Source organism: Urocitellus parryii, chromosome 12 (assembly GCF_045843805.1).
Source record: "Urocitellus parryii isolate mUroPar1 chromosome 12, mUroPar1.hap1, whole genome shotgun sequence".
Taxonomy (NCBI): domain Eukaryota; kingdom Metazoa; phylum Chordata; class Mammalia; order Rodentia; family Sciuridae; genus Urocitellus; species Urocitellus parryii.
In genome coordinates, this window is record NC_135542.1 from 76,355,820 (window position 1) to 76,383,328 (window position 27,509).

The 27,509-nt window shown below is 33.9% G+C and overlaps 1 protein-coding gene across 1 annotated transcript in view; it reads right to left on the reverse strand.

Annotated features, from left to right (window-relative positions):
• The window catches only part of Pnpt1 (polyribonucleotide nucleotidyltransferase 1), a 45,244-nt gene that overhangs the window by 11,990 nt on the left and 5,745 nt on the right, over positions 1-27,509 (reverse strand). Inside the window, exons 2-18 of the mRNA XM_026399891.2 lie at positions 27,232-27,292; positions 26,419-26,493; positions 25,368-25,473; positions 24,397-24,446; positions 23,404-23,467; positions 23,252-23,299; positions 22,244-22,357; positions 15,706-15,892; positions 15,012-15,063; positions 14,601-14,658; positions 12,683-12,779; positions 12,129-12,231; positions 8,166-8,236; positions 6,441-6,477; positions 3,896-3,962; positions 3,697-3,786; positions 2,573-2,626 (exon numbers count right to left, since the gene is read on the reverse strand). Coding sequence (XP_026255676.1) covers positions 2,573-2,626; positions 3,697-3,786; positions 3,896-3,962; positions 6,441-6,477; positions 8,166-8,236; positions 12,129-12,231; positions 12,683-12,779; positions 14,601-14,658; positions 15,012-15,063; positions 15,706-15,892; positions 22,244-22,357; positions 23,252-23,299; positions 23,404-23,467; positions 24,397-24,446; positions 25,368-25,473; positions 26,419-26,493; positions 27,232-27,292 — 1,334 coding nt within the window. The remainder of the gene's footprint in view (positions 1-2,572; positions 2,627-3,696; positions 3,787-3,895; positions 3,963-6,440; positions 6,478-8,165; positions 8,237-12,128; positions 12,232-12,682; positions 12,780-14,600; positions 14,659-15,011; positions 15,064-15,705; positions 15,893-22,243; positions 22,358-23,251; positions 23,300-23,403; positions 23,468-24,396; positions 24,447-25,367; positions 25,474-26,418; positions 26,494-27,231; positions 27,293-27,509) is intronic.

A 27,509-nucleotide genomic window follows, 5' to 3' on the forward strand; every position in this document is an offset into this window, starting at 1 on the left:
TGGACTTGAACTAAGATAATAGCAATAGGTACTTCAGAAGTTAAGGGAAAGGATATTTTTCTTAAAATTTTGGAAGATATGGGCTGGGGATGTGGCTCAAGTGGTAGCATGCTCGCCTGGCATGCGTGCGGCCTGGGTTCCATCCTCAGCACCACATACAAACAAAGATGTTCCACCGAAAACTAAAAAATAAATACTAAAATTCTCTCTTTCGGGCTGGGGATGTGGCTCGAGCGGTAGCGCGCTCGCCTGGCATGCGTGCGGCCCAGGTTCGATCCTCAGCACCACATACCAACAAAGATGTTGTGTCTGCCGAGAACTAAAAAAAAAATAAATATTAAAAAATTCTCTCTCTCTCTCTCTCTCTCTCCTCTCTCTTAAAAAAAAAATAAAATTCTCTCTTTCTCTCTTAAAAAAAATTTTTCAAGATAAACAGATCTTTGTGACTTGAGAGAATGTAAGAAATGAGAGAACTGTTGATTCTGGCATGAATGTCATAGTTACTTTCTACCAAGATGAATACAAAAGGAAAACTATTTATTTAGAGTGATTCAATTTTAAATGAATTAAAATATATATTATGCTGTGGGGGACGTTAGCTAGAGATGTCCAAGAGGCAGTTTATATGGATCCAAGACTTGAGAGCTAGGTTGAAGGGGTAAATATTTAAGTCATAATCATTATAGTCGTAGTTAAAACATTGAATATAGGTGAGATTGCTTAGAATGTCATCCTGAAGTTTTTATCATTACATCACTGCCAGGATGGGTTTTTCTTTAGAACAAAAGATCTGAATTAGAGCTTAAACACAGGGGTTCTATCACTGAGCTACATTCCCAGTCCTTTTTAAAATTTTATTTTTAGAAATGGTCTAAGTTGCCAAGACTAGCCTCAAACTTGTGATCCCTATGCCTTGGCCTCCAGTGTAGCTGGGATTACAGATATATGCCACCATGCCAAGCATGACGTCTCTTATTTTATCTTTTGATTAATCTTTTTCAGAAGTTTTTCTGTTTTCCAATATAATATTTGGATGAGACATGCAAGCTCCATACAAACAAGGGCTATTTTATTAATAACCATGTCCCAAGAGCTTAGATCAGTGCTTGGCTCACAGCACACAGATTTGTTGAATGCATACATGAAGATGAAAACCAGTAGCAGACTATTACCACCCATCTGTATATTACATTTTCCTTCAGTGAACACAACTAGAAAAAATTCCTTAAGCATTTTTTCTTTTGTTTAGCCTGATCCAAGTTTTAATTTTTCTGAAATATTTCTATTATATATCCATACTATTTCATTTCACCTTTGGTTGTCTTCCTTTCCACCTTTCACATATATACTGTAAATGTGTGAAATTATTAGAGAATTCCTTTGTAGCCTCTTTAGATTCCTTTTCTTTTTCTTTTTTTTCCCCCCGGTACTGGGAACTAAATTTAGGGCCTTGTGCATAGTAGGTGAGTACTCTACTGCTGAGCTACATACATCCCCAGCCCCCCTTTCTTCTTAAATAACATCAGTGATACCTATATGGTAGAAACTGATAACTAGTTTTGAGAGCATAACATGCCAACTTTTTCTCTTCTAGTATTTCAGACCCAGGATGAACCACTCACATTCTATCTTCCTAAAATTCTATGTACACTTTTGGAATAGCAAAATCTCAAAGGTTACATGATGACTTTCTCTAAAGGGCCCTAATCCTTCTGTTACTAATCAAAAACTTCTCTGGTGGTTGGAATCAATTCTGGGGCTCTACTTTTTGGAAGGTAAGAAAATTCTCTGGGTCACTGTAATGGTCAATTGAATAGTCAACTTGATTGGATTAAGAGATGCTGAGGATTAAAAGGCTCAAGGGGTGTCAATGAGGGGGTGTCCAGGAATGATTGGTATTTGGGATAGCCAAATGAAATGGAGATTCTTCCTGAGCATGGGCAGCACCATCTAATAGGATGACGACTTGGATGGAATAAAAGTTGGAAGAACAAGGAAGCAGCAGCAGACGAAAGCTCCATTCTCCTTGAGCAGGTTCTTGATCAATGCTGTAATTATCTGAGGATATCAGACTCTCACTTCTTCACTCTTCCAAAGCAGACTCTGCCAGTGATTCTCCAGAAGCCTTCTGTCTTGTATTAGGGTAGCACTGTTGATCCCTCTTGTTCTGGGGTATTAGCCTCTTAGTATGTGCTGCTACTGGTTCTTCCAGCTCTCCAGCCTGTAGATAGCCATTTTGAACTATCCAGCTTCTGGTCCCTTAAGCCAACCTAATAAGTCCCCTTTTTATCATTATACTTCCTGTTGATTTGGCTCCTCTAGAGAACCTTGACTAATACAGTCACTAAGACAAGTAATTCTCAGTGTATTGCTTTTATCTAAAAATAAGAATTCCAAAAAATATCTAGATATTTGAAGGATTACTTTTGCTACTATCTTACTTTTGGCCTGGCTTGGTAATCTATAATCTGACTTCAAGTCTTACTAAAATCCAGTTTTAAAGAATTCTTATATTTTATGCTAATCAAATTATGTATAAAGTAGTAGCAATTTTGAGACACAATTCTTTTACCTGCATCCATTAATGCCAAACTTCCTCCACATGCAGATGCCATAGAAGATGACCCTATCAAAACAAAAAAAGACATGCTTTATAATATACTGATTTTTTAAAAAATGTAGAATATTGTTACATCAATGATATCTTTATTGCTTTTTCTTGTTTTTTTTGGTACTGAGAATTGAACCTTGGAGGCACTCAACCAGTGAACCACATCCTCAGTCCTTCGCCTCACTAAGTTGCTAAGGCTAGCCTTGAACTATGACCCTCCTGCGTCAGCCTCTTCAGTTGCTGGAATTACAGGCATGTGTACTTCAATAATTTCTTTAAAAATATTCAATAGCCTTTTCATCCTACTTTTTTTTTTTTTTTTTTTTTTTGGTACCAGGAATTGATCCCAGGGACAGTTAATCTCTGAGCTACATCCCAGATCTTTAAAAAAATTTTTTTTCTTTTAAAATTGTGAGATAAGGTCTTGCTAAGTTACTTAGGGCCGCCCTAAGTTGCTAAGGCTGGCTTTGAACTCAGGATCCTCCTGGTTCAGCCTGATTACAGGCATGCACCATGGCACTCAGCTTCTTCCTAGTTTTCAGAAGTGGTTAAAATCAAGTTCTTGGGGTGGGATTGTAGCTCAGTGGTAGAGTGCTTGCCTAGCATGTGTGAAGCACTGGGTTTGATTCTCAGTATCACATATAAATAAATAAAATAAAGGTCCATAGACAATTAAAATAAATTCCTAAGCCACCAACTACAGAGTTACATGGCCCAATATAGTAGGTGTTAGCCATGTGTGGCTACTTAGTGTTCCCTGTCTAATGAATCACTGTATTTTTGCCCCATTTCTTTCTAAGCTGGCCTTGTTCTATGTTTTGTCAAAAATGAACAAATGACCCATATTGGATCGATTATAACAGATACAAAAAGAAAAATACTTGTCTTATACTGATTTACAAAGAGTTCATTAGCTTAGAACAGAGACTCAAAACAAATAATAGGCTCACGTTTATGATCAACCAAACACAGTTTTTCATGCAATAGGTTTGGGCCCTGTAGTAATAAACATCTTGTAACATTACTTTTGAAAAGTTTATAACAAGGAATCTGGTCTTTTCCACTAGGGAAAAAATAATACATACCGTTCGACTCTAAGACTTCAGATGTCACTCTTATGGTAAAAGGAAAATCTTTGGGAATAACAGGATACAAAGCTTTCTCAGCAAGAGCACCTAAGTTAGAATAAAAAACAGTAAGTAAAAAATATATTAAAAACAATAGGCAAAAGTGTACTAAAACGTCTCTGTAAAAACACCATAAAAGTTTATAGATTATACTCACCATGCCCAAGCTCTCTTCTATTTATGCCAGTGACTTTGCCAATTTCATTAGTTGCATAAGGAGGAAACTTCAAAGAAAACATACATATATAAACAACATGGAAAGATGCTCAAGATACATTACCAAATGAATAAAACAAAGTACAAAACAGTAAAATCTCAATTTTTTTAAAACAAAAGTAGGTTCACTTATGCCAGAACATGTCAGGTATAAATCTAAAATAAACTGCTAAAAGTAGCCATTTGTAGTGTGTAAATTATGTTCTAGGAAGTGAATGATTATAGACAACATAAATTTCCATACTGTTTAATACTACAATAACAAAGTATCTTTTTGTAATAATAATAAAATATATATATTTAAGAAGTACACATTGAGGAAATAAATATCACTTTGATAAGGGTTTTATTTTACCCAGAGGTTATAAACTGTTTTGTTTTGATAGAAATGTTATCTGCAAGGTATACAAATTAGTTGATCATTTAAAAATTGAAGCTGCCCCATAAAAATCTGAAATTCCAGTTTAACAAAAATTTTTAAAAGGATTAATAGGGAGGCTAAGGCAGGAGGATTCTAAGTTCAAGGCCAGCCTCAGCAACTAAAGGAGGCCCTAAGCAACTTACTGAGACTCTGTCTTAAAATGAAACAAAACAGCAATAATTCAAGAATCGAATCAAACCCCTGGATCTAACAGTCAACTTGCAGGAAATAGAGGAGAGAGAGGAATATGCTGATATATACCATGAGTGTGCAATCAACAATGCCTAGATCAAATGGCTCTGGACTTTAGTAGATAAATTGTAAAGAAAGTGATGGAGAGTAGAAATGCACAGATTAAAAGACTTAAAGAAATATCACATATAAGAAAAATTGACAAGTCTAAAGTATCTATGGATATACACTGAAAATGTAAAGAAATGGTTACTATAAAACTTGGGAGAAGGGGCTGGGGATGTGGCTCAAGCGGTAGCACGCTCGCCTGGCATGCGTGTGGCCCGGGTTCGATCCTCAGCACCACATACAAACAAAGATGTGTCTGCCGAAAACTAAAAAATAAATATTAAAAAAATTCTATTCCTCTCTCTCTCTTTAAAAAAAATAGAAATAAAAAAATAAAACTCAGGAGGACAGTTGGTACTTTTAGGGGAAAATGGTTGTTGAGACTGGGATGAAAAACATGGGGAAGATTCGGAGGTGGCTGGTCATATATTCCTTGACTTGAGTGGTTGTTAAAAGGGTGTTTGCCTTATAAAAACTCACTAAGTCATCTTCTGTTTTATATGGTTTACAGAGGGTCTTAAAAATGGAATAATATGGCAATAATAGCCCATTTCTTTTCTGGCTTCCCCTTTCACCCTGTTCCACAGTTGCAAACCAGAGATGCATTTTCCACAACTGTCCTTTCTAGATTATCACATGCTCACTAGTTAATGACAAAGGATGTGCTTTATTCAATTATAATTCCTCTCTGGTTTTCTGTAGCTTCTGGATATATCTAGAACAGTGTATTTTTAAGGGATTCAGAACAGTGATAATCTCCTGGTTCATTGCTATTTGCAGCAAATACTTTCTATATAATATATTCTGTATTTTTATTACTGGGGATTGAACCCAGGGGTACTCCACCACTGAATTATATCCCCAGTCCTTCTTTATTTTATGACAAGGTCTCAGTAGAGCACAGTGGCATATGCCTATAATCTCAGCAACTCAGGAGGTTTAGACCCTGTAACAAAATAAAAAATAAAAAGGGTTGGGGATGGGGCTTAGTGGTAGAGCATCCCTGGGTTCAATTCCCAGTACAAAAAAAAAAGACAGGGTCTTGCTAAATTGCTGAGGCTGGCCTTGAATTTACAATCCTCCTATCTCAGCCTCCTGAGTTGCTGGGATTACATTTACGGGTCACTTTGCCCGGCTATAATATGTTCTCTATTGATTATAGCAGGTTTGCCTAATGTGAAAAATTGGGATTCTAGGCAGTCAACAGTGTTATCCAAAAGTGAAGTAACTTATTACTTTATACTAGCTTCCCATAGTATATACCTCAAGTAATAAAATCAAAGAATTATATTTTATATCTAGTCCCTTAGAATTAGTTGTAAAGATCAATCACAAACTTAATCATATATAATGACTTCATATAAAGAACAATGTTAATTACCTTAGATCATTTACTAATCAACTAAGTAAACATGAACATTTAAATGAGCTAATGGGATTGGGTGATTTTTTAAATCAAATTTGAAATGCTCCACTTTTGTTTGACACACGTTAAGTATAACTCTCTTACCTAAAACAGCACTGTCTAATAATATACTTTCACTTTTATTTATGACTTAGAATAAGAAGTTACTGTACTATCTCTCTAAATCTCTTCTGTATGCAGTAAAACAATAGCCCCTAAATTAACTTAACAAATGTATGATAAAATGTTAATGGGATAATTTAGGTAGTAAAGATAAGAAAATTCATTGCAAAATTCTTTCAATGGTGCTGTATCCTAGAAATTTTCCACAATTAATGTTGGGGAAAAAATTCACCTTACCTCATAGTGCAGCATGAAATTTTTGTCTTTTATCCCACTATAAACAAAAAGCTTAATATTAAAAACATTATAAGGATAAATTTATTTCATTAAATAAATTTCAATAAATTTATTTCAATAGACAACTAAAAAAAAAAGATTTAAGAGCATTTGAACAAAACCTGGATATTAATGAGAGTTGGTTGAAACAGAAAACATGAAGAATTAGATGAATGAGAGAGGATATATAAGTGTATGTGTGTATAAAATATATACATATTTTTTTCTTCTTCTTTTGAGATGGGGTCCTGCTATGTTGTCCAGGTGGGTTGTGAACTTCCAGGGCTCAAGAGACCCTCCTGCCTCAGACTCTCAAGTATTTGAGAGACGGTATTTTTTTCCCTGTGACTTATGAATCAATTCTACAAGTACTCAGGAAAACGATTTTGCTTCAAATACCCTTAAATATTAGGTTTGAATTGTATGGAAGAAGACATATATTTTTAAACATTAGTAACAATTGAGAGAATATTAAATGTTATAAACACAATAGTTCAATCTCAGAATTATAATCTTTCTCTTCTTAGTCACCCTGTGAAATGAAAATTGGTAACTAAAATGATACAACACAACAACCAGAAGATCTGTCAGGCAAACATAAACATCTTTTCAGGGTTGGGAAAAACAACTACTGACAAAATATCTAGAAAAATGGTAAAAAAAAAAAAAAATAAGGATGAGAAGAAACAATTCCTGGAGGTAGGAAACTGGGTTTATTATGAATAGTCACATAGTAGGGTCAAAGAACAGATGATGCCCACTTTGCGCAGAGTAAGCAAAACACACTCATCTGTGTATAGAAATCACTGGCCCATTTTACTTGCATTTTACCAAAAAAAGGAAACCAAAGGCCAGATGGATGACTGATGTGTGTTCCCTCATTTACACAATTATAGATGTAAGACTTGAATATATAGAAAAGAGAAAGGAGTCAAAAATGAAAAAGTGCAGGGCAACCCAGTTTGGGCTCAAATATTTGATAAAATATAGACAAATTATTAGGATGAACATTCCAGCCTTATATATAATTTTTGTCAGATACAAAAAAAAAACAAAAAAACCCAAACTAGAGTAATTCCTGAAATATCAGAGATTATCCTTGTTAGTAGGGCAGTAAGAAGAGGAAAGCAGGGAAGCAGGCTTTCCCTATTAGCCAATGAGGAAAGAAAGTAGTTCCAGGACTCTGAGGTGGTGGTGCTGTAGGGCTAGATCATCTAATGGTGACTGACGTGATTTTACTACTGATATTTTAGAAACAGGAGGAGAGCCAGTATTTCTGAACACAAAATCACAATGTGGCTTGGATTACATTTTTCATTAACAGCCTCCAGATTATTCTCAGCAACTGGGGCTTTTGACAATTTATTTGTTCTCTAATTTAAAATAGAAAACTAATCCATTCAAAATTACCTAGAAAATCAGTCTGAGGAATGATTCAAGAGGAAGAGAATAATCTAAATGTATTCACATTAAATAATTAAATTTGTTCCAATTACGTGTTCAAATCCAATAATTTAGAAGAAAATACAACACATGCACATACAAATTCCTTGAAATTCTGACTTTATAAACAGAATAAAGTACAGAGATACTGGTTAAAAAAGTAATAATGACTAATAATATAACACATGAGCTTTAATTCTTTATAGGAACATCACAAAATAACATTGGAAAAACATAACTTACTTTATTGCTGTTATAATTCGGTCTGATTTAATACTAGATTCTAATGAATCAAATGTAACAGTACAAAGCACCTAAAAAAGAAGGAAAAATTTCTTGGGCTTTAATGCACTAATGACAAAGATAAAAACAACAACAAAAATACACATTTTGTGTTTTGGAGGGTCTTTGTGCATCCTCTACTGCTGAGCTACACCCTTAGCTCAAAAATAAAAGTGAAGAACCCAATTAACTCTTTCAAAAAAAAGGTAATAAATACATTCTACACAATACTGGCCATGACACTTAATATAGTAAATACTTATTCATTCTCTGTATATTCAAACTGTATGTAAAACTGAATAATCCAAAGGTCTAACATCATCATATAGACTACATATATAAAACACACAACTTAGGCATGTTAGGGAGGAAGAAGGAAGAAGAAAGAAGAAATATTATGGCAATGTGTAAATCAATGGAAGTGTAACTGATGTGATTCAGCAATCTGTATATGGGGTAAAAATGGGAGTTTATAACCCACTTGAATCAAACTGTGAAATATGATATATCAAGAACTATGCAATGTTTTGAACGACCAACTGACCAACAATAAAAAAAAAACTAGGAAGAATAGAAACATAGTAAAATAGAAAAAAAAAACTATGTACTAGTCCAAAGAAGCCTCAACAAAGCTGCAATCAATGAAACAGACTGATTAAAAAAAAAAAAAAAAAAGTCAATCTTCTTTGGAGGGATATAACATAATTCAGAAATGCTACAATTCATCATTCACAGCTTCAGGATACATTCTAAAGAAACAGGAAACAAGGCCCAATCTCAAGACAAAAGATACAGAATAGAGACTGATTTTAGTTAAGATGTTAGATTAGCAGGGCAGGTGTAGGGCAGGTGTAAGGGTACATATCTATAATCCCAGCCTCTTAAGGAGCAGAAGGATCACAAGTTCAGGGCTAGTGGAGGAAATTTAGTGAGACCCTGTCTCAAAAAATAAAAGGGGCTGAGGACGTAGCTCAGTAGTAAAGTGCCCCTGGGTTTCACCCCTAGTATCAAAAAACCAAAAAAAAAACAAAACAACAACAAAAAACAAAACACAAAAAACAACACCACCATCACCAACAACAAAACAGGAGATTGATAAAAGACTTTCAACAGCTCTAATAATTATACTGAAGGACATAAAGAATTAACAGAAGTTGGGCACGGTGGTACATGCCTGTAATCCCAGAGGCTTGGGAGGATAAGGCAAGAGAATCAAAACTTCAAAGCGAGTCTCATCAACTTAGTAAGGCCCTAAGCAACTTAGCAAGACCCTGTCTCAAATTAAAAAATAAAAAAAATAAATTAAAAAAAAAATACAGGCTGGGGATGTGGCTTAGTGATTAAGTGCCTCTAGGTACAATCCCTGGTACAAAACAAAGCAAAACAAAACAAAAACCAAAAATTCTAGAACTGAAAAATATATTACTTCATAATTGAAAGGAGATGAAAAGTCAATGAAAATGAAGATAGATTAATAGAAACTGCCCAAGTGGCTAGGGGTGTAGCTAGTGGTAGAGCACTTGCCTCATATGTGCAAGACCCCGATTTCCATCCCTACTACCATTCCCACAAGAAAAAAAAAAAAAAGCCCAATTTGAAAAAGGGGAAAAATACACATTCTCAGGGACCTATGGTATAATATCAAACAGACCATCATAGTGTATACGTAATCCCAGAAGGAGAGAAAAAGAGAATAAGGAAGAAAAAAATAGTAGTTGAAATATTTCAAACTTGACAAAAAAAAAAAAAAGATAAAAATTTATGAATTCAAGCTTAAAATTCTAAGCAAGATAAATCCAAAGAAAATTTTGCATGGTCATACTGCTAAAAACCAAAGACAAAGAACAAATCTTGAATGTACCCATTTGAAAACAATAAATAACATGTAAGAAACAGGGATTTAAATGAGTTCTTTCTTTTTCGATACTGGGGATTTAGCCTACAGGTCCTTTACTACTGAATTACATAAATTCAATCATATCATAATTAAACTAAACACAGATTGGATAAGTATCCAGTTAAAAGGCAGACTATCAGAATAAATAACAGAAGAATGAATAATACTAGAGATACTTTAAAAATGTTATTAAAGAGCATAAAAGAAAACTTGAATTAAGAATGATTTGAATTGTAAAAATGTCATTTCTCTTGAATTAACAGGTTAAATTCAGTGTAATTCCAATAAAAAACCCAAGGACTTTTTTTTTCTTTTGAGAATGTGATATAATTCAAAATTCAATCGAAGGAACAAATCTGCTTGAATAGCTTAAGACAATTTTGAGGGAGGAGGAAGCAAAAAAGGCAAGATTTGCTTAAGACATTTGTATAAACTCCAAGACCATTATAATTAAAATACTTTGACACTGGCCCAGGAAATTCACAAAATAATAGGACAGAACATAGTTTATGATTCTTTTTTCTTTTTGCAGTACTAGGTATTGAACCCAGGGGTGCTTTACCACTGACCAGTAACTAGATCTCCAGTCCTTTTTTAAAATTTTGAGACAGGGTCTTACTAAGTTGCCTAGGCTGGCCTTGAACTTGTGATCCTCCTACTTGAGCCTCCCAAGTCACTGGGATTATAGGTAGGCACCAGGGCTCCCAACAAGAAACGATTCTTTAATAAGACTTTGAAAGTGAAAATGACAAAGATTAACTACATCAAAACTAAAAATTTCAGGTTTTTTTCTACATGTAGAGAATCAAGCAAAGTTAAAAAGCAAACAACAAAGAACATCTACATAAAGTTTGGTTTGTTTCTAGAATGGATTAATGTTTAAAACACAAAAGAGATTACTGCAAAATAGAAGGTAAAATATAGGCCATATTAAAAATAGAAAAAAAAATTTGGTCAAAGGCCAAGGACAGGAAATTCACAAAACAGCACACCTGAAGCAAGGGCACCACATTTTACAACTTTAGGGACAGTGCACTTGAGGTGCACAGTCTCCCAGGGTATGGTTTACACAGTGACCATGTTCATTGGTTATTATATTGAGATTCCGAGTCTTACTAGTAAACAGGGAAATACAAATTAAAACATCATGATGCTACTTTTTAATACCTTTCTGACTGGTAAAATTAGTTACTAATGTGAATAATTTTTAAGAAAGAGGTAGATGGCATAATACCATACACAGAACAATGGGTACATGTGTTGGTTTAAATAAATTAACTGCTGGCAAATTAGGTGAAATACAAGGGAATATCTATGTAAAGAAAAAGAATGGGGCTGAGGTGAAGGCTAATGGAGAAAACAAATGAGGGCCATGATCAGACCCCAAACAATAACATGCCATAAACTGAGGAGTATGAGTAACTCAATTTTGTGCACTTAAAATAAAAATATAATAAAAATACCTAATAATTTACAACATGTCAACTATAGTAACAAAAGATCAGCAGTTGTATAGAGGAAGCAGGAAGAAGGGATTAAAAACAGGCAAGAAACTTTTGGGTGTGATTGCTATGTTCATCATCTTGACTATGGCAATCTAAAAACTTAGGCAATCATACACTTAAAACATATATAATTTACAGGATAGAAATGATACCTCAAAAAACTCTTAAGCCAGGTACAGTGGCATACACATGGCCAGTAATCCCAGTAATCTGGCAGGCCGAGGCAGGAGGATTGCAAGTACATGCCAGCTTTAGCAACTTAGTGATATCCTGTCTCAAAATAAAAAATAAAAAAGGCTGGGATATAGCTCAATGGTAAAGTGCCCCAGGGTTCAATTTTTAATATAGAAAACCAAACCAAACCAAAATAAAACAAAAAACCTGCTAAAATCATATTTTAAAAAATTCGACATTAATCTGAATATATTCCATATAATGAAAATTATAGCATCTATAAAATGTACTTCTAGATCTAACTAAACATTCCTAATTCAGCATGTAGTTTTTTAAAACATGTATTACCTGTGTTTGTCCCCTTTGAAATAATGCTGATCCATGAAGAGTTTTAAACATATCTACCTCACAACTTATATTCCTAAGTGAAGTCAAATCGCGTCCATCACACCTATAGTCATAAATAAAATAAGTAGTAAAGCTGTGTTGGAAGTCAGAAAAATCACATAACATTTCTTTATCTCTACCAAGAAGTTCAACTCCAGCTGCATATCATAAAACCCTGTGGATCTTTAAAAAACAATACAAATACCTGGGCTCCATCCTAAATCCCACTGAATCAAAACATCTGGGGTTGTGGCCTATGTAACTGTATTGTTAGTACTGTTACTGCACATCTGCAGGTAACTGTGATGTTCAGGCAAGGCTGTGAAGTATGGCTCGACACACAAGGTCCAAGAGAGTCACATATCCACATATTCTTTCTTTGATACAATTTACACAATAACTATTTTCTTTACTTTCCACTTAAAAATCAGTTCCTTCCTTTGAGTAAACAACCACTTTCAAGGTAACTTGCAGAAACAATACATACTTCTCTTCTATCAAGAGAGTATGTTTACCTTTTGTATTCAGTCAAAATAATATTTCTGAAAACCTCCTTTGCAACAACATTGAAGGATTCTATTATTTCATATGGATCGACGTCTGGAAATGTTTCTGGAGGAAAAAAAAAAGAAAGAAATCAAAACAAAGGTTTTCTTTTCTGAAAGGCTGATTTCTCCAAAGTTCACAGAATCAAATCAATTATTAAGGGAGTAAGCCAAGGGGGTTGACTGAGTATTTGGTCCTCAGGCAAACAAAAGTAGATAAATCAAATGTTCTCCAGCAAGTGAGACACACCAAATATTAATCCCTTAAACGTATTGTGATTGGGAACTTAGTTAGCTTATATCACGTCACCTGATACACCGAGTCAACCATATTGTTAAAAGGTTTAACTGACAATATTAAGAGTAGTCACCCTCACTCTTTTTTTGCCTTGAGAACTTTTACTTAAATCTAATTAAGAAATAATTTTCTTTATATATTACAAATTCCAAACAAGTTTTTCAGTTAACATTACCAAGTACTTTCATATAGACATTTCACAAGTTGCTTTTTAAAAATGCCTTTAATCTGCATAACAATTTATGAGGTAAATTTATTATTATCCCCTTTTACAGAAGAAAAAGCTAAGGCTTGAGGAAGTAAACTGCCTGAGATAACACAGACATAACTATTACAGCTGTGACCTGAATACAGATCTGTCTGCCTCAATGGTTTATGCTTTTAAATGTTGTTATTTTACTTCATTAATTTCCTTGTCTCTCCTTCCGTCTCTTTTTTTTAAAAAATATTTTTCTAGTTACAGTTGGGCACAATACCTTTATTTGTTTATTTTTATGTGGTGCTGAGAATCGAACCCAGCGTCTTGTACATGCTAGGAGAGTGCTCTACCGCTGAGCCACAACCCTAGCCCTCTCTCTTTTTTTGAGATGTTGCCCAGGCTGGGTTCAAACTCATGATCCTCTTGCCTCAGCCTTTCAAGTAGTTGGGATTATAGGTGTGCACTGCCATTTCTGGCTATACCAAATATTAGGTACTGTTCTCTCAAGTCTTTGATTTACTAAATAGATGTATAACTTTAAAGTAAACTGAACATAAGAAATGGCAACAAAAAAAAGAGATAATATATTAAGTATCCTATCTCATCAGGCAAGAATAACTTTTAATATTATACTTCAATATGAATTTTTATGCTTTAACTGGGTTGAACATGGAAACAATAAATAACAAAATACTTACAATGTTATACTACCAATTCAGAAAATGACATATAATACAAAAAAAAACATAAAACTTTTCTTTTTAAATAAGATAACATGAATTATACAGCTTTTCATTCTTAAAAACAAGATGAAATGTAGTGACAAAAGACTAAGCATTTCAGTGATTAATACAGATAATGGCATTAATATCATAGCTAATAGCAGAGTTTTAAAATAAGATAAACACTCTTGTGAGAGAATGTCAGTGAAAAAATTAACAAGAACTCTCACACTTCCTTTGTATTCAGTTTATATGAGATTGACTATGTGCCAGGTACAAATGTAAATGATTTACTCATTTAATCTTCATAGACCAGGTATTACTGGTACTGCAGTTTCACAGATCAATCAAATAGGAATTTTAAAAGCTATATTTTAGGGTTTCAAATGACAGGACGCAATGCTATCCATTTTAGAGGAAAAATATGAGACAGAAAAGATACAAACATTTCACATTCAATATTTACTATGTATTAATTGTTGTGTTAGCTATATTTATAGAAATTAGTTTAACCCTGTGATGTTTCATTATCACTAATTTACTTAAGATAAAACCAAGGAGCAATGAGAATAACTGATTTTTTCTGAGAAATTTTTACCAATGACTGAAAAAAAAACCCAAAACTATTATTTCCTTCAATTTTTTTCCAATTGAAAAAACAGAATTCACCCTTTAGTTGTTCCTCTGTATCTAATCTTATCTTGTTAACAGCTTCATCTCTGGAAATCTAAAAGAAAGTTAAGGTTCAGTTACTATATAAAACATGATAACAACATTTCTATTTTTATATTGTAAGGGTACTCATATTTTTCTAATGACAATATTCTTTAAGAGATTAGAACTTGTCATTGATTTTTAAGAAATACTATTTGTTTTTCATTCAAATGTATTTGCAGACTTCCCTAAAAGTTATATTAATTAATAATAGAAGAATGGAGAAGCAGACAGGTAAGCTTTTACCAAGACTTTTGGCTTGAGATTTTTAATAAAAATAGGACAATTCATAAACAAAACTACATGAGTTACGACAAAAATATAATACTGGAACAATTATACAAGACAAACTTCAGGTATACCTACTTTATCATGTTCATAATTTGTAAAAACTGCATAGAGTTTCTCCATGGCAAGTCTTTTTAAAATAGAAAATAAATGTTAGCATAATATTTGAAACAAGAGTCAATTTCTATTATTAGTGAAACAAATACTTAGTAAACTATAAATTATTTATAAACATTTCATAAAGAATTAAAAAAAATATGGACATACTATTATTTATCACTGCTAATCTGTCTACTACTTATGATATGGGAACCCAAATATCTTTACCTTTCAAGGCAAATCACTTATAAATGTACTATGCCCCCCCCCCCTTTGTCTTTAATTTTTAAATTAATTCCACCTGAGACTTATTCATGTGTGCCAGGCACTGTTCTAAATACTAGGCAAATAGTGGTAGTTTATACTTGATTTCTTTTTGAGAAATTCAACAATTTCCTAGATATTCAAATATCTATGCTTATTCTCTTTTTCCTGTCTGGGCACAGAGAGATACAGGAATTTTGTATATCTTGATCAAGAAGTGTCTCTCCCACATTTAAGATTTCTCCTGGAAGAGCATGGGTTTTTCCTGTTTTAGACATTGGACAGGAATTTAGAGGATCAATATTTAAATCAGAAAAGTGTTATTTCTGAAGTAATATATGCAAATTTTTTCCTTAAAGGAGATTACATCTGGTGACAATCTGATATTTTGTGGTACAGATGTTCTTACTTATGAACATATTTCACAATCTCTTGTGAAGGGGTAAATATCTTCTGAGGTGTCCTCTTGGTAACACCAATTTCTTTCACCAACTGCTGGATGCCCTGAATTATTTGTTGAGTGTGTTTCACTCCCACTTTGATAGCATGGCAAAAGTCTTGCTGTAAAATGTTCTCTGCAGAGGCTTCCAACATGACTAAGAAAAACAAAAACAAAAGATGATAATTGTCATTGAAATGATCAATACAGCATTTCAAGTACCATAATGTGACAAATAATACAGATCAATTTCATTCTGTGGTGATATATACACTTTTAAAAAATTTCTTTCCTCAGAGTCAACCTACTTCCAAAATATATACAATAGATGAATAAAGAAGTCTTGACATTTAAGTTTATATTCTCCTAAAATTTAATGAGGAATTTCCTATCCAAACCCAAACAGAAGCTGGGCATGGTGGTACACACCTGTAATCCCATTGACTCAGGAGGCTGAGGCAGGAGCTTTACAAGTTCAAAGCCAGCCTCCACAAGTTATCAAGGCCCTGAGCAGTTTAGTAAGACCCTATCTCAAAATAAAAATTAAAAAGAGCTGGGAATGTGGCTCAGTGTTTAATCCTCATTACTAAAGGGGATTCAATCCCCATTACTGGGGGGGGGGAGAAAATAAAAAACTTAGTAAATTTAGTATTAGCTTTGTTAACAAAACTCAATCTTTCAAAGTATACAATAGCATTTACTTTTAATGTACATTTTTTAAGTTAAATTTAAAAACATACAACATACTAGGTAACCAATAAATGTTTACTGTTTAACAATTATTTGAAGTGACCTCCTACTTAATCCTGACTCCTCACATTGTCTAATTCTTCCACAGGTGGGAAAATCAATGCAACTCTAAAGTTGGGCTTCCATCATGTTATGATGTATTTAAATTTGCCATTCAGCCTGGCTTTGCATTCTGAAAAGCTAAACAACCTCCTACCTAATAGTGTTATCAATTGTGGTGGCTTTCAACTTGTATAAAGTCAAAGATCATGAAAATGCATAGACATATCTCATATATTTAACCACATCATGTTATCATTAAGATTTATTATCCAAATCATTGCTTTTAAGATATTAAAAAAAATCTTTATGTACTTTCTTTCTTTTTATGGGGGGGGGGGGAGAGTTACCCAGGATTGAAGTCAGGGGCACTCAACCACTGAGCCACATCCCAGTGGTTTTTATATTTTATTTAGAGACAGGGTCTCCCGAGTTGCTTAGGGCCTTGCTAAGCTGCTGAGGCTGGCTTTGAACTAGAGATCCTCCTGCCTGAGCCTCCCAAGCTGCTGGGATTACAGGTGTACACCATAGCACCTGGCAAAATCTTTATGTACTTTCTATGTAGGAATTTCATCAGTTAATTCAAGTAGAACCCGTGAAAAGATCATACATTTGTGTTATCAGAGTCATGGAAGAATAGGAAAGAGGTAAGACCTTTCAATAAAAGCACTGGAAAAAAAAAATGGCTGAAAACTCCCCAACTCTGGCATTCATAAACCTAGAGATTTAAGAAGCCGAATAATGGGGCTGGGGATGTGGCTCAAGTGGTAGTGCGCTCGCCTGGCATGCGCACGGCCCGGGTTCGATCCTCAGCACCACATACAAACAAAGACATTGTGTCTGCCGAAAGCTAAAAAATAAATATTAAAATTCTCTCTCTCTCTCTCTTAAAAAAAAAAAAAAAAAAAAAAGAAGCCGAATAAACTCTGAGCAAGGCAAACCCAAGAAAGGTAGACAATGACATCACAAACTTCTATACGTGAAAACAATTCAACTAGCAGAACATCATCGGAAACCATGGAGGCCAGAAGGAAGTAGTTCATATTTTACAGGTGCTGAAAGAAAAGAATTGGCAACCCAGAACCATATACCCAGTGAAAATATTTAGGAGTTGAGTTTTGGGAAGAGGGGAAATTAAGATTCTCAAAAAAATGAGAACCAAGAAAATTTGGTGCCAGCAGACCTATCCTAAGAAAAAAGTAATAAAAGGAAATTCTCTAAACAGAAAGGGAACAAAACAAGTCACAGACTGTTGGGAAGAAAAAGAACATGTCAGGGGCTGGGATTGTGGCTTAGTGGTAGAGAGCTCGCCTAGCAGGGGGGGCGGGGGGCCAGGTTTGATCCTCAGCACCACATATAAATAAAAGTATTATGTTGTGTCCATCTACACCTAAAAAATAAATATTAAAAAAAAAAAAAGAAAAAAGAACATGGCAAACAAAAATAAGGATAAATAGGCTTTCTTGAGTTTTCTAAATCATGTTTGTTGGTTTAAGCAAAAGCAAAAAAAGTAACACTGACTGACGTAGTGTTGTGAATGTAGAGGAAAATTAAAACAACTGTATTACAAGTCAGGAAGGGCCAGACAGGGAAAGATTTAAATTCTTCACTCCAGGCATGAAAAAGCTTCCTCTGATGTCGTGATAGTGAGATGGTTACATCTTTTTCTCATCTGTACTTCTAAAACATCCTCTCACTTTCATAGAATTTAATTGGAGATAGAAAAAATATAATGCATTCAATATATTTAAGTTATATCTCAACAAATTTATTTAAAAATAAAATTTGCAAAGGAAAATACTCTTCAAATAAATTTTGTTTTCACTAATTAAGCCTTAAAGCAATTCCTTTTTGACTTCCCTGTACTATCTTTTTGTTTTTCCATTTTTTATTGGTGCATTATACTTGTATATATTAATGGGATTTGTGATGACATATTTGTACATGCTCACAAAATAATAATACATTTTGGCCAATATTCCTCCCCAGCACTTCCCTCCTCTCTCCCTTCCTCTCACCCCGGTCCCTTTCCTTTAACTGATCTCTTTGATTTATAGGAGATCCACTCCCACCTTTGTTTTCTTTTCCTCTCTAGCTTCTGTTTGAGCGAAAACATACAACCCTTAACCTTATTTTGCTTAAGATGATTGTCTCTGGTTCCACAGTTTTCCTGCAAATACCAAAATTTCATTTTTCTTTATGGCTGAATAAAACTCTATTGTGTATATATGCCATATTTTCTTTTCCCATTCATCTGTTGATGGATACCTAGGCTGGTTCCATAATTTGGCTATTGTGAATTGTGCTGCTATGAACATTGGGTATGCATGTATCACTGCAGTAAGATTACTTTTAACTCTTCATGATAAATACTGGGAAGTAGTATAACTGGGTCATAATATGGTGGGGTGGTTTAATGCCTAGTCTTCTAAGGAGCTTCCACACTGGTTGCCATAGAGATTGTATTAATTTAGAGTTCCACCAACAGTGTAAAGTGTTCTTTTTTCTCCAGATCCTGTCTAGCATTTGTAACTGTTTGTACGCTTGATGACTGTTATTCTGATTGGTAAGAGATGAAATTTCAGCATAGTTTTGGTTTGTATTTCCCTAATTGCTAATGCTATTGAACATTTTTTCATGTATTTGTTGGCCATTTTGAGAAGGTTCTGTTTAATACGTTCACCCATTTATTAATTGGGTTATCTGACTTTTTGGTATAGTTTTTTTGAGGTGTTTAGATTATATAATCTAGATATTAATCCTCTGTTGAAAGAGTACCTAGCGAATATTTTCTTCTATTCTGTGGGTTCTATCTTCACAATCCTAATTGTTTCCTTTGCTGTACAGAAGCTTTTTTAACTTGGTGCCATCCCATTTATTAGCTCTTGGCATTATTTCCTGAGCTTTAGGGGTCCAAAGCAATTCCTTTTAAAAAATGCTTTAAAGGACAATTTCTGATAGTTCTGGATCCACATACCTGTGCTGTTCAACATGGTAACTACTAGTCACATATGGCTATTTGCACTTAATTGAAATTATACAAAATAAAAAATTTGTTTGCCCAGTCACTCTAGCCACCTTGCAACTACTCATTAGCTATCTGCTCAGATAGGAAATATTTCCTTCATTTCAGTCTATTCTACTGAACATTGCCACATACACAAAAAATTTAAATTAAAAACTTTGTTAAAATGATTATTTTAAGCCATTAACTATTTTTAGTAACTGAAGATGGAGGAATTGTAGGATTAACTAAAGTTTTGAATTTGAGACACAGAATCTAAAAACATGGTGTTGCTATACTTTTTCCTGAGTTATATCCTATCACACACAGAATGATAATATCAAATGTACCAGTTTAAAAAACAAGTACCCAAAAGGTATTGTGCAGAATATTGGTTAAAGATCTGTACTACTACATATTTTAGTACTGAAATGGTAGCAATTATTATTATTTGTATCCCAGAAGTTTCATGATGGTGGTATTAATCATAATGCATGAAAAAGGGGTCAAAATACATATCTGGTATACTTTACAAAAGCAGAAAGATTGCTGAATATCTTTATGGAAATAGTGTGTGAAAGTCAAAAATGTAGGTTGGTAATTCTTGAAGCTAGTTACAGGTTGGTTCTAAATTACCCTCAGCCTCTCCTAATTATTTAAAACTACCCTCTGAGGTTCACTTAGCATCTAGAGTCTCATTCTTCCATCTAGGGAGCAAAAGGTGAGAACAGCCAGCTCAAATGCTGCTTATGGTGTTTCCACAGCACACCATAGATGCCACAAAGATCCTTTGTTCATTCTTCCAAGGTTTACTTAAAATTAGAGTGGATCAACTCTAATGTAGATTGGGATTATAATAACAATTAGAAGCAGAGTTTTTTTTTTTTTAAATCTTAATGACAATTGCAGGTATTAACTTTATGCTTACTAGAAACAAAGATTTCTACTTGTCATTTTGCAAACCTTGACTTCTGTCTTCATACTACCCTGTGAAGTAACTGGATCAATTTACTAACTGAAAGTAAATGAAAAACGCAACTTTAAAGAAAAAATTCAGATGCAGATCAAGCGAACTTTAAACAGTTAACAAGTACTTTCATGGAGGCTCTTTTCAAGATGCCCATTTATAATGTAGGGATTATCTGTTACTCATGGCTTTCCTAAAATTTGGAATATGCTCTTTACATTGTTATAGTTCCTGGTGGTATAAATCCCACTCTCTGGAATTAAAATTCAAAAAACATGTCCTTGCCTTTTCTACAATCAATGATGTGCCACAGTTATGCCCAATGAGATGTAAAAGAAACTGCTGGGTGGGGATGTCTGGGAAAGCACCTTATAAGGCAGGGTGACTCAATCAGGGGTCACATGGCTTTCTGCTATTCCACTCTTTGTTTTTCCTCCTGCCTATAGTCAGATAAGTTGGCAAGAGCTCTGGCAATAAGATTGTTAAGTATGAAGATGAGGCCACACCTTGAAGGTAGCAGAGCAGAAAGTCAGAAGGAGACTGGATTTCTTAAGACAACATGGAGCCACCATCACTGTCACGGACTCACCACCTCTAAATTTCTTTTACCTGAGAGAAAAATAAATTTCCATCCTGTTTAAGCCTTGTTATTTGGTTTAACAACACAAACTAATAATGTGGATAGCATACAATTCCTATGTGTTTTGTCCATCATACGGTGCCTAGTTCTACTTCATTACTGACCAACATAATAGTAGCTGGAAATGAGGTGCTTCATGTATTTATACAAAAAAAGTACTAAAAATTTAGTAGTTTATGTTTCATTAAAATGTTGCCACATCAGAGGCCGGGCACAGTGGTGCATGCCTGTAATCCCAGCAGCTTGGGAGGCTGAGACAGGAAGATCTTGAGTTCAAAGCCAGTTTTAGCAACTGCGAGGTGCTAAGCAACTCAGTGAGACCCTGTCTCTAAATAAAATACAAAATAGGGCTGGGATGTGGCTCAGTGGCTGAGTGCCCCTGAGTTTAATCTGCAGTACCCAAAAAAATAAAATAAAATAAAAAAGTTGCCACATCAGAAGATGCAATATCAAAAAGTCCAGGACATCAAAAGTTCCATAGCAGAATAAATGGATAAGGCTTCTAATATGTTCAAAGTCAAATTATTATAGTTGTAAAGGAAGGTTTCAAACCTAAGTCATTCTAACTGCTAAAGTCTATTCTCCTTCCATAGACTAGAACAAGGCCAAAATTTTCATTCATGCAATTAATGACATTTTTATTACAGGGAATAAGTGAAAGTGAATCATTGTTAGTGTATTTCTTCTACTTTATTACTGGTTTTCCATTTACTAGATGTCCTTAGAGGACATCAAGGAAGCTTTACACGATGGCTGAATTGTTTAAATAAAAATATTTAAACCAATAAACAATAATTTGTTACCAGATTCAAAACTTTTATTTTTAGATTAAGCTATTAGTTTAAAAATAACTTAGTCTAAAAATAATTACTGAAATTATCTGGCTAAAGATTTTTGTATATTTTAACTGCATAACATTCTGCATAACATTCTGTAATTTTAAGTATTATGTGATAAGAAGCAAAGGCTCTGCTAAAATATGACAGACATAAAACAAAAATTTTCACTGCTACTGAAAATACACATACAAGAGAGTTTAAAAAAATTTCTTAAGAATCAAGAACTTATGAGTAAAATCCAGAACAAATGTGGTACTTAAACTACTTACCAATCTGACTTTTAGGTGCTCCAGCAACCACTAAATTTAAAGTACTTGAAGACATTTCTTTTCTTGTTGGATTAACAATACATTCCCCATCAATCATTCCTATTCGTACTGCCCCTAAAATATATTAAAATATTGGTAATTGTTTCAAGGCATTATTCCAGTGATGGCTTCAATCCCCTATCTTTGTGACCACAGAACAAAATTCCTCTTTTTCTCATGGTACTAAAATCCTACAGAACATCCTACCCTACTCCACTTTCTAGATCCAGTGAGTTGTTCAAGTATATCATTTCTTCTACACATTTTCAGTTATGTTGAATGCTCTTCTGGTCTACAATGTACTCTCTCTAAAACAGATGTTTACATCTGATCCTACTGAGGTTCAACCTCCATACTGGCTACTTTAAGAAGCCCTCCTTGATAAATCAAAACCACAAAACTAAACCTGACCTTCCCTATCATTTTCTAAGCACCTCAGCTATATCTTTAACACAATAATGCAAATAATTATGTCTCTCTCTCTCTTAAGCTAACAGCAAAAACAGTTTCTTTTGTCTTTGTGTTGCTAGTCTGTCTTTGTTTCTTCAGTACTTAGCTCACTAGCTTATATTTAGGATTCTTGATAATCATTTATTTGATGAATAATTTTTATATTGTATGATTACAACTTATAAGAGCTATCCATTACAAACATTTGTTTGTTTTCTCCTGAAAGACTGTGTGCTCTGATAATTTTCAAATGCAAATAAAGAAAAAGTTCTTTTATAGAAAGAGGCAACTAAAAAGTGAATATATCTAGGAACATTAAATCTAAATGGAGAGCCTTCACACATTGCTATTAAAAACAGGCAAGGATCAGAATGTCTCAAAGACCTGCAAGGACTCTTGGATTTTCAACCCCATAAGAATTAATAAATCAGAGTCAATAAATCTATGGCCTTGCTAAAACATACTTACCATTATTAGAACAACATAAATACAGGTTTTTATTTTCATAGCCTAACTTACCAACAGGTCCATTCCAAGGAATATCTGATAATGAGAGGGCTACAGAAGCTTAAAAGAAAAAAAAAAAGGAAAAAATAAGAGCTGAAATTAAAATATTTCATTATTTTTCAAAAATCAACAATGATCCTTTTAATCTCTATTTTTATACTTACCACCATTAATTGCTAGGACATCAGGTTCATTAATACCATCTACTGCTAACAGATTACAAAGGACCTGGTAGAAGGGGAAAAAAATTTGAAGTATTTAACAACGAATGTTATTTGATTTGAGAGGACTATCTTAGCCTAAAAATATAGGAATACTACATGTTAAAAGCATGGTTAATTTTGGTTATAATTTAACTAAATCCTTGACATTGGGTAAATTAGTTAAATTAAACTTTGAAAGTTTTCTCAACTTTAAGAAAGAAAAATAATGGCATCTTCCCAAAGGGTTTCTATGAGAATTGAAGAAATACTGTATGTAAAGTATTTACCACAATACTTGTCGAATTGCAAGTATTTAACAAATCTTAGCTACATATTTCTACTATCTGTTTATAAGTAAAGATGAAACAAACCAATGAACTGCTTAATACTACAGTGATATGCCTATGTCAAATTCTTTTTTTTTTTTTGTCTATGTGATATTCTTAAGGAAGTAATTTCCCTTTTAGTTCCTAGCACTGAAAAAAAAAAGAAAAGAATCTCCCTGAAGCTGTGACATCCTTGCAAAGGTAGAATTACACATTTAGTTCATGTAAGTAAAATGATTACTTAATTAAGCACTCTTAATTAAAGTATATGTATCATTATGAGCTAATAATCAGAAAATATTAAAATTTAATGAGGTAGAATTTCAGAGAATCCAGTAATAAAGATAATTTCTTTCTGCCTCAGGGCTTTTGAGCTTCCCATTTCCACTGCCTTGAGTGCTTTCCAACATTCTTGGTTAGCTGACTCCTCAGAATTCAGGTGTCAGCTCCAACTGATACCAAGTAAATATTAGCTTTTCAAAAGTATTCTTTTTTTTTTTTTAACATGACTTAAAGTAAAATGCAAGAGCACTACCAAAATTTTTTATAATATTTAGCCAAAGAAGAATTACAGAGATTAAATAAGTTTTGATTGACCTGGAAACAAATAACATAAAACAGAACTTACTTGTGTATCATAAAAGTAGCCAGCGGGAAAGAGAGGTCTAATTGAACGATCTCCAAAAAGAAAGAAAAAAGACATTAAATAGTACTGACAGAGTTGCTTTAGAGTCCAAAACTTTTGAAGTAATATTGCAAGTTGTTCAATATGTCAAAACAAAACCAAACCCCTTGGATTGATTTGCTAACAGGAAAGTTGATAAATATCAATCCTTCAATTAATACAGACCATGACCTAACACTAAGCAGAGGAAAGACAATTAGGACTAAGAGCAGACCAAAAGAAAACGGCCCCTTGGTAGATTGTGCCTGTTCATCAACTACCAATTTCTGGGTATGGGAGCTATAAACTATATTTATACATATGACTGTCAAAGACTTAGAAGATTATGCACATATATCAGTAGTTGATACATATTATGTTTAGGAATAACTATGCTCAACATAAAAAAATGAAAAATACTAGGGACAGATTCAACACAGCTTAGAGGCATGAGCTATGGAATTTATATGCTCAATAGATATTTATTAATTTAATCAACAAATATTTATTGAATGCCTATCCTTTTTTGTTTTTTGGTATCAGGGATTGAAACCATGAGCACTTAACTACTCAGCCACATCCCCATCCCTGCGTTTTTTTGAATCAGGTTCTCCATAAAATTGCTTAGAGTCTTGCTAAGTTGCTGAGGCTGGCTTTGAACCTGTGATACTCCTGCTGCCTCAGCTTCCTGAATGGCTGGGATTACAGGTATGTGCCGCTGCACCTAGCTGAATACCTGTTCTGTGCCAGGCAGTGTACAAGTTAAAGAAGATTTGGTAGGTAAAGAGACATTTTTTTTTTTCTCTCATGAAGCCTACATTCAAGTGAGAGAACAGAGATAGTAGATACTCTTTAGTGGCATTCATTCAATGAAGGAAAATTAAAGAAACATTGGCATATCTGAGAGCATTAATGCCTCTATCTTAATATCTTACCTATTATTCGACTTGTAAGAATTTCTCTATCAGAAGAACCAATCTCTCTTCTAAGATAGTTTGTGGGAATTCTACCTGCTGCAGCAGCCTTCTGTCTGTAGTCAACCTGCAACAGCAATGAAAAAATAAGGTTTGTATGATTCTTTTTTTTAATTAAAAACATGTCACAAAATCTAAATAAATAAATACTAATTTTCTTGAGTTTGCTAACAACATACTCTACACTATGAGTAAAGGTTGTTTAATTTACTTTTAAAGTTTTGTATATTTTAGGGAAAGGAGAGTTTATAGAAATATATCAGTCAGAGTCGGGCAGGGTGGTGCATTCCTATAATCCCAGTGACTCAGGAGGTGGAGGCAGGAGGATCACAGGTTTGAGGCTAGCCTCAGCAACTTAGCGAGGCCCTAAGCAACCTAGTGAGACCCTGTCTCAAAAATAAATAAATAAATAAAAATAAAAGTTAAAAAGGGCTGGGAATACAGTTCAGTGTAAAGTGTCCCTGGGTTTAATCCCCAGTACCTCTCCCCCAAAGAAAGAAATATTTCAGCCAATTAATTAAAAAAGTCTTCTACTTAGCAGTCATATGACTACCTAGCTTCACTACTTTCCACAGTGGCTTATTCTGGTCAAGTCAAACACTGACTTTTTTTTTATCAACTGTTAAGTATAACTGCATTCCCGTTCATATTAGAAAGAAGCCATAACATCCTAAGGCTCTCTTCACTTACCATATACTTGCAGACTCATACTGAAGGGAAACCCATGAAGGCAATGAATTCATTATTTATTTGTTGTCAGAGCACTCATGCACTTCATTCACTTATCTCATCAACTCATATAACTGGACATTCTAAAGAATGTTTACTACTAGCATGAAAAGTGGTTATAAAATAATCCATTCAAACTCTCTTAATGATTCAGTATTAAACAACTAAGGACGATTTTTTCCTGTACAAAGTTTATATTTTGTACTCATAAGAAAATGGAAAAATATTACAAATTCTACATTATGCTATAACTACAGTTCAGATAAATTAGCAAATTACTTACCACCAAAGGCATGAACTGAGAAGGTGAAGGTTTTGTTTTACTGACAGCTGTGACCATCACTGCAGTGTCACCTGACTTAAAACATAAACAGTGATAAATACCTTCGAAATCAGATATTAACATCTAAGTAGCAACTGAATACTCACTCCAAAAACAAGCAAAGAGATGTCTTATTCCAAGTGATAATTATTCACAAATAGTCCACTCTTGGTTCCCCCCACCCCCTGCTTTTTTTGTACTGGGGACTGAACTCAGGGGGCTTCCCTTTTTTATATTTTATATAGAGACAGGGCCTAAGTTGCTGAGGCTGGCTTTGAACTTGTGATCCTCCTGCCTCAGCTCCTGAGTTGCTGGGATTACAGGCGTGTACACCTGGCCTGGCCTGATCCCTTCTATATGAGCATAATCAGCATTAGAATAGTCACTAAATTTTTGAAAAGGACAAAGAGGGATCACTGATAGCTTAGTCACACCAAATAACTTAAATCATATTTTCTATTTCTAATGGGGAAATTTAGGTTGTATATAATAAAAATTTCAATTTCACTATTCTATTGAGAATAATGAAATCACTTTCTCTAGAAATGTCTAACAGATTCTATTAACAAAAATACAATAAAATCCCAAGTTTGGAAAGGATTTTCAGGGTCATTTAATACATTCAGGTCTGACTCTGGTTTTGTCACTGGGAAAGATCTTAGTGTCTGAATTAATTCCCAATATCACATTTCTAAGTTATATGATGTTATAAAGATTCAGTATCAGTCTCCATCAATATTTTTAGGATGAAGTTCTAAAAACCTGGATTTTTACCTGTACTACAGCAGAGCCATCTGCAAATCTGGCCAGTTTTCCAGAGGATATTTCTATTTTTCTGTGAAAAATAAAAATTCAACACAATGACTAAGTATCATATAAAATAATCCAAGATTCTAATAGAAGAACTAAAGGGTATCAAGCCTCACAAGTTCTCTCCCCTCAGCAAAAAAAATAAAAAGAATGAGATTCATGTACAAGGGGAATTTAAGAGCTGCTTATAGACAATAAAAAGAAGGTACAGGACAAACCTGAATGAGAGATAAAGTATTTTA